Genomic DNA, 7,944 nt, shown 5'->3' on the forward strand with positions numbered 1-7,944 from the left:
GGGTTTGGGGGGGGGGGAATGGCGCCAAAGGGGCTGCGGGGAGGTTTTGCTTTGTGTCGCCGACAGGCGGGCCAGGGGCGGACAAGCGCGCGCGTCCCGCCCGTCCGCGCGCTGTCCGTTTCACCCCAAAACCGGTGCAAACTTGGGCCGGGGATGGGTCGAAAGCAGACACAAAACGGACAAAAGTCCGTTTGCTCCCGCGCGCTGGGCAGCCCGGTTTGTCCCTTTTACCCCAAACGGACGGGGCCGGACAGGATAGGGTCGCGCGCGGTGGAGTTGGCCTAACAGAGGGTGAGCCTCACGCGGAAAGCAAGAAGCCATGTGGGCAGGAAGCCAGCCAGAGCCAGCGCGCGAGTTGTCTAGGCTAGGCAGCGTCACCACGACTTTGACGTGTTCCACGTGAGCGAGTGAACGTCACGCAGGAGGCAGGAAGGTAACCTCAAACGAAAGGCGCCAGGTCAAGTCAGCGTTCACATCCTGCGCCCAGGCCCGATCCACCGGCGCAGCAGCCGGGGCAGGGGCACCGCACGCCGGACGCCGTACGTCGTACGTGCCGCGCAATGCATATTCCTCCCCCGCAACTCCTCACGCGCGCCGAGCCCATGCCGATGTCGGCATCGCCCTCGCACTGACTCCACCCATTCATTCATTCATCACTCTGCTTTACGTGTCCCCGGCCTTTCCCTTTCCCTTCTTTTTTCCCAGAGGGAGACGCCCCTTTAATCATATGGCTCATCGCGTTTGACACCATGCCACGCCCACGCTTTCCTCACCGACCGGTGGGCCCCTCCGGACCCGCACTCCACGATGCGAAGCATCAAGCTGGACGCGAAAGGCGAGCCGAAAATATGCTTCGGAAAGAAAAGGCGCCTCAGCTGAAAAATAGGAAAAGATTGACCACGACGTGCTCTGCCCCGCCTCGTCCTCCCCGCGTCCCCGGTACCGACCGTCGGGCCCACCGCCGGGCCGCGACGAGCCCAACGGCGAGTTGTTTTATCATGGCTGCCCCTCTGTGACCAACCAGGTCCACGGAAGGTGGCACACACAGCATAATCCGCGAATAAATTCCTTTTTTAACCAAGAAAAGATGCTTCGCATTTTATTATTATTTCGCGAGCGATTACCACTCATCAATTATATCAGTCACGGTGGGTGCGGCGATAATGAGAATCGATAAGGACGCGCCGGGGTGGGCCCGGCCCGAAACCGCCTGGCGGGCCGCAGCTGGAACGACGCCACAGCTGTATGTTGCCGGGCCCGCCGCTCCCCACTTGCGTTTCGCGGCTGCCACGTCAACTGTGCTGCGTCTGTGCCTATCTTTTTTTTATTTTTGAGTACGCGTCTGTGCCTATCCCCTTCCCCGATATTTACCCCTCAATTTCCTACGAATTTCTCGCTCACGTCTCTCCATTTCACCACACCTTTGCCCCCCGAAACGTCCACTATTCACGACCCAACTGCCACCCCGCGCACCAACCGCGATGGCGCGCCATGAAATTTCACGCAAGTCCAGGGGCTCCACCCAACCCTCGCCAATAATTCGGCCGCCCACGTCGGGCACGAGCACGAGCCGGGCCCACCCCGTGCCCCCACCACGTCAGACCAATAAAGATCTCTTGCCCCCTAAGCATAACGAAAAAAAACGCTAGTATTATTTTTTTATCACTTCGAGTCGGAGAGGGTAAGCGCAGCGCGCACGCTTCCGTCTGGGCCCGGCCCGGCCCGCTCGGTTTCTTCTTCTTCCTCTATATAATGCGGCCCGGCGGCACCCGGATATCTCCCCCAATGTTCTCTCTCCCACAGATCCCCTCTTCTCGCTAGGGTTAGGTCTCCCCCGGCGCGGCGCAATCCGCAAATCTCGACGACGGCGCCGAGCAGCGAGCGAATCCACTCGATCTAGTCCCGCGCCGACGAGCCCATGGCGACGGCGGTGCTCAGATCCCACGACGCGCTCGCCAACCGGATGCATCTCGACGCCTTCGCCGCGTCCCCCCAGGCCGCCAAGCAGCGCCGCCGGCGCCACCCCAAGCCGGCCTCGCCGCCTCCCAAGGTGGTCGCGGTGGTTGCTGGCTCTTCGCCGCCAAAGCCGGCTCTTTTGGCGTCGCCGGCGACGAAGCAGGCCCCCGCGGCCGGCCGTCGGTCCCCGCCGGCGAAGCCTGCCCGCAAGCAGCCTTCCCCGACCAAGGAGAAGCCCCGGCAGCAGCCGATCGTGATGGAGGCCGTCCGGATCCTCAAGCGCGGCGAGGAGCCCCCGGCTCCCTCCCCCGCCCCTGCGCCTGTCCAGGCACGGGCGCAAGCCCCGCCGGCCGACAGGCGGGTGCGGTCTCCCTCCCCTGCCTCACCGCCCGTCGTCAAGGCCCGGCCCCAAGCCCCGCCTGCGGACAGGCGCGTGCGGTCTCCTCCCCCAGCCACAGCACCCATCCCGGCCCGGGCGCAAGCCCCGCCGGCCGACAAGAGGGTGCTCCGGACCACCAGCCGGATCGGCCCGCAGCAACCCGCCGTCGTGCCAACCAAGAAGATGGTGCCGCTCGCCGTCGCAGCCAGCTACGCCGGCCCGGCGTTCTCGGCCGCGGCCCCGGAGCCGAGCTCTCTCCCCCTCCCTGGGTTCTTCTTCCGCCGCGCCGAGGAAGAGGCCACCCGCGGCCTCCGCTGCCTGCTCCGCATCGGCGAGCTCTCATGATGACGGCTCCCCCTCCAGCAGCGTCGTGTGCGCCCCCTCCGCGGCCGCGCCGTTCTGCTCTGCTCCCTCCTCCCCCTCGTCTCGCCTCATCTCGTCGGAAGCAACAAGAAGAAGAGGTGGTGGTGGTAATAACTCTCCCTGACTGAAGGACGGAAGGATTTTATCTGTGGATGGTTGGTGTGCGGATGGATCCGGCGGCGAGCTTGCCGGATCAGATCCCGGCTCCGTTCCGATCGAACCCTTCCGGTATTTTTTCAGAGGAAGGGTCGTCGAGGGAGCGGAGGTCCGGCGGTAGGGTTTGGTGGTGGTTGCTTTAGGTTCGCGCGTTGCTGCTGCTGCACAGCTGTTTGGTTCGCCTTGATGTTGTTAGGTAGGTTGTTAATTGTCGGTCAGTCAGAACGATTAAGGGTTGGTTCTTGGTTTAGGTGACGATGATCTGGTAGCTAGGGAGTGGGTCTCAGGTTTGGTTACAGTGATGATAATAATTGAAGTTTATGTGTGCGTGTGTGCGGGTCGAAGATTAAGGGTAAGGTATGAGTTATTATGAGTGCAAAGTTATATATGCTGAGAGATGAGTATGGTAGTTGCATCAGCTGAGCTATGTGTAGTTGGTGTAGCGACTGAGAAGTGTGTCTAGTTGCATCCGCTAGGCTATGTGTAGTTGGTTTAGCAACTGAGTTAATGTTAGTTCCAAGAGTTGTTCATGGTCCTTTGTAAGATATCCAAAAGTCTGTGTCTGTATTGGTCGATCATAGTGTTATAATTCGTGAAATAAAATATATCAGTGGTAGATTATATGAGCTCTTGTCTTCATGGTGTGTGATCATCTGTTCTTCATTCTTGTTCATAGTGATTTGTTTAACTCGCGCAACAGTCTGATCAGGAATTCGCTGAGCTCTCCCTTTATGAATGGATTGATCTCTTGACCGGTGATGAAATGTGTTGGTGATGTTTTTTTCCCAGATTGTTTTCCTCATGGTGTGTGGCATCATCAGGATTTTGTTGACAATAATTTGCAGACCACGCTCCGTCGTCTTTGGCAATTCGTTTGGTTTTGGGTTGCTGTTGCGTGCTCATTAGATAGCCTTGTGTTTGGCAGCCCATTGCTTACTTTGGGGGTGGTGGTGATTGAATGCCACTACTAGCACTTGTCTCTCTGGCTAAGCAAGGCCAAATCATACTCCACCAGCCAGCCGTCTTGTGGTAGCTGATTTTCCACACCTAACTTATCTGGCTGTTGATTAATCATTCCAACAACCATGCTGAGGGGAGGAGAAAAGAAAAGTAGTATGAGCTGGGTGTGGGGGAGAAGAATACCACAATTCAGTTTGGTTAGACCCAGAAATTTGCTGAACGTGGTGACGCGTCTGCTGAGCAAAACTCCGTGCGCTGGACGCCACTTGAACCTTCGAGATGTCGGCTCCGATCAGCCTCAGACCTTGCGTGGTTGCCGTCTCTCAGGATTGATAGCGGCGTCTACGTCTCCTTGTCAGTCAAGGCTGCTTGTTCTACGTGGGCGTTGGACACGACAGCAGCTCCTTGTGCCGACCCTGTGTTGGCCGGCGCCGGCGATAATTCCAACTACGTTAACCATTTGGCTTGAAAAATTGATTATAAGTGGACCGCATGATACATACATACCCCCTCCGCAAAGAAATATAAGAACGTCTAGATCACGAAAGTAAAAAGTAAATGATGTAAACAACTTGAATAAAACCGATCAAAAGGTTGATTACACGGGAGTTGATTGATGCTCATTGCTCAAGTTGGGTGGCTAGTAACTTTGTTGACGGTGATGAGATGAGATGAGATGCGTCGACTTTGACGTGGAGTATCGAAGCATTCGGTCGAAAGTTGAACCGGCCATGGCCAAGGAAGCAAGGCAGGTAGCGTCGCTTTTACGGAGTATATGCAGAATAATAGTCAAGTTGGGCAGGTTTGACGATTCCACCGGGTTCCATTCAGTTCTACATGACGAGTCGCGTAAAATGATGAGGCATTAACAGACAGCCGTATTAAACCAGCAACTTTGTAGTATGTGTAATGATCAATCACATCAACCGCCTCTGCTATAAACAAGGTGCTGAGTAATCAATCATATGAGCTGTTGTGCTAGAAACAGATCTGGCAGAAGAAGAAACAAAAAATGATGCTCACTGCCTGACATGACAACGTGGAAGAAGAAGAAAAATCACATTGTCACTGCAACCACATCTCATCTGAAAATAAGGCAGCAGGCCATCATTCCCTTTTACAAGAAAAATAAACAATGGCCTTTCCCTTGAGCTAGCTGGAAGCGACATTTTCCCAGTTTCAACAGCAGTTGATCAACTAGAATTATGGGCAGGCGAAAACATGACAAGCGTTGATTGTACCGACTAGTGCTAGTAACTGACGAATCGACTCCAGTGCACAAGTGGGCAAACATCAAAGCCTAATCTGTGAGACACTTTGGACTTAGTGGCATCTAGTGCTGACATGACATCTAGTGTCCTAACTAACCACAACATCTGCGCAAAGAAACATTTGCACTACCAATTTATCATCACCATCAATTCATCATGCAGTATATGCCACTAACTAGCAAAAAACTCTGGCAGCATGTAAAAAAATGGGATATGACATTTCAGATTAATGATTGAACACATCTGCGCAAAGAAACATTTGCACTATCAATTTGTCTTGGGACACTGGACTTCTCCTATTGCGCCCTCCTGTAGTTGAGGACAACTATTTTGTCTTGGGGACAGTGGAGTTTTACTCTTGTATTTGAGGACATCAGAAGTGGGGAAAGCATCAAAGCCTAATCTGTCACACTCTGACATACTGTAACAACTAGTGTCCTAACCAATGGTTCTGAGCAAAGAAACACTCATCACAGTCGGCACTAATAACTAGCAGAGGACTCTGGCAGCATGTAAACAACTTGGCCTATGACATTTCAAACAAATGGCTGGAAATAAACCACTACTAAGCTTGCACACTGATATGGAAAACTAAATGGCAGAACGATTAGCTAAAATGGCAGTGAAATGTGAATAAACCAATTCATTCTATTACATCGTGCAAGCTGCCTGCACCTCATCATAAAGCCCACCGGGCGAATCCTACTAGACCATACAAATAGTTATTCAGGACATGTATACCAAAAGTTGGGATGGACTACCGACTGTGATGGCTACAAACTCTTTCCAATGCCCACTCCACTATGCTTACTCACCTCTCAATTCAATGGTCACTCCTCGCAGGGAGGAAGAACTTAATCGGCCTTCACAGACGAGAAGAGATAGTGCACGAAGCAGAACGAGGAGATGAACCCGACCGTGCCGGTGGCCAGCATGATGGCGATGACCATGAAGAGCGAGTAGCCGAGGTAGAGGGTGGCCGACACCGGCCCGCTCAGGCTCTTGAGGTCGAACACCAGGTAGTTGATCGAGTAGAGGAAGATGTAGATGGCCACGGATCCGGATGAGAAGAATGACTTCCACCACCACTTCCAGTCCTCCACGCAGAGGTGCATGTAGGTCAGGACCAGGGAGACCTCGGCGCAGACGATGACCAAGAGCAGCATCACGATGAAGAGGAACCCGAAGACGTAGTACACGCGCCCCATCCAGATGCTTGACATGATGAAGAAGAGCTCGATGAACAGGGTGCCGAAGGGCAGTGTGCCGGCGCCGAGAACCAGCAGCCAGGACGGGTACTTCTGGGCAGGGATCTCACGCGGGATCTGGTTCGTGCGGACAGGGTACTCGATGTGCGGCGCCTTGGCACCGAGGAACCCGCCGACAAGCGTAAGCGGCACAGAGATGCAGAACCAGAGCAGGATCAGCACAACGAACAGCGAGAAGGGGATGGCGCCGGTGCTCTGGCTTCCCCACAGCAGGAAGTTGAGTGTGGTGAGGATCAGGAACGCGATACCAGGGAAGAAGCAGGCTGTCCTCCACGAAACACCCACCCAGCCCGAGTGATCTCCACACCTGATTGTCTTCCAGACGCGGACACTGGCGTATCCTGCCAGGATCCCGAGGACCAGGTAGAAGAAGAGCATGCCTGTGATCAGGGTACCACGGGAGGCCGGCGACATGAACCCAAGCGCGGCAAACAGGATGGTGACCACGGCCATTCCGAGGATCTGAACCCCATCACCAACCATCATGCAGAGCAGCATTGGGTTGCTGGGCGCACGGAAGACATCGCTGACCACGAGCTTCCACCCGGACAGCTCCTCGTTCATCTGGGCCTGCGCCTCACTGTCGAGCTCCTCGTACCTCGTGAGATCGCGCCTGACGGTCCTGAGCAGTATGACGAAGACGATGCCGGCGAGGAACGCAATGACCATGAGCGAGTTGAGGATGGAGAACCAGTGCACCTTGGCGCCCTCCATCTTGAGGTAGGCGTCCCACCGGGAGGGCCACTTGATGTCGCTCTCGACGAAGGAGACCTCGTAGGTGTAGACGATGGGCTCGTTCTCCTTGATGCTCATGGAGACGGTGGAGGGGTCGCACTTGATCTTGCTGGGGAATTTGCCGTACATCTTGACGGCCCTGGCGTCCTCGGGGTTGTGCTTGATGCTGCAGGGCACGACCTCGAAGCCGACGACCATCCAGCCGGGGGCGGCGGAGGCGTCCTTGCCGGCGTTGGCGGGGACGGCGGCGCCGTCGGAGGCGTCGCCGGCGGCGCCCATGACGCGGGCGACGTTGGGGTCCTCGTAGCGGTGCACGAGCACGGTGAACTGGAGGTGGTTGAAGACGTAGTAGTCGACGCCAACGCGGATGCCGACGGGGTACCCCGTCCAGCGGAGGAAGTAGTCGTCCTTACGGGTGTAGCGGATGGCGGGGAGGTTGTCGAGGATGAGGTTGACCTGGTACATCTCGTCGATGCGGCGCTTGAGGAGCGCGAAGTCCGGCGGGGAGAGGGGGGCGGAGCGGCAGAGCAGCACGTCCGACTCGTTGGCGTGCATCTTGAAGCGGTAGGGCGAGCTCTCGATGCGGTCGCCCATGAGCAGCTCCCCGAGGTTCTCCGCGCTGTCCTTGACCCCCTCCGGCGGCGCGCAGAAGGGCAGGCTGTAGTAGCTGTAGGGGATCTCGGTGTCGATGGAGGTGAGCGAGTTCACCTTCACGCTGAGGGGCTCCCCCGGGGCGTACTTGTGCGGGTAGCTCCCCGGGAGGTAGAAGGCGTGGGCCGGGGTGAGGAGGAGCGCCGCCGCCGCCGCGGCGAGCAGGAGGAGGAGGCGCGGGCGGGCCGCCGCCATGGCCATGGCC

General features: G+C 56.5%; 2 protein-coding genes across 2 annotated transcripts; one reads left to right on the forward strand and one right to left on the reverse strand.

The window, feature by feature from the left end:
• Nucleotides 1-1,764: 1,764 nt before the first annotated feature.
• Nucleotides 1,765-3,480, forward strand: LOC123145932 (pistil-specific extensin-like protein). Its single transcript, XM_044565452.1, has one exon. The coding sequence runs from the start codon at nt 1,919-1,921 to the stop codon at nt 2,678-2,680; it is 762 nt and encodes a 253-aa protein (XP_044421387.1). The 5' UTR covers nt 1,765-1,918; the 3' UTR covers nt 2,681-3,480.
• A 2,189-nt stretch (nt 3,481-5,669) lies between these two features.
• LOC123145933 (transmembrane 9 superfamily member 11) lies at nt 5,670-7,862 on the reverse strand (the record flags this gene model as incomplete). The annotated part of the gene is given in 1 exon segment (XM_044565453.1): nt 5,670-7,862. A coding segment is annotated over 1 exon segment (1,923 nt), but the record flags the coding sequence as incomplete, so codon positions are not given.
• Between the last annotated feature and the right edge of the window lie 82 nt (nt 7,863-7,944).

This window comes from Triticum aestivum, chromosome 6D (genome assembly GCF_018294505.1).
Source record: "Triticum aestivum cultivar Chinese Spring chromosome 6D, IWGSC CS RefSeq v2.1, whole genome shotgun sequence".
NCBI lineage: Eukaryota > Viridiplantae > Streptophyta > Magnoliopsida > Poales > Poaceae > Triticum > Triticum aestivum.

Coding starts and splice junctions, on each gene's coding strand:
- LOC123145932 (XM_044565452.1), top strand. CDS start 1,919: ATGGCGACGGCGGTGCTCAGATCCCACGACGCGCTCGCCAACCGGATG.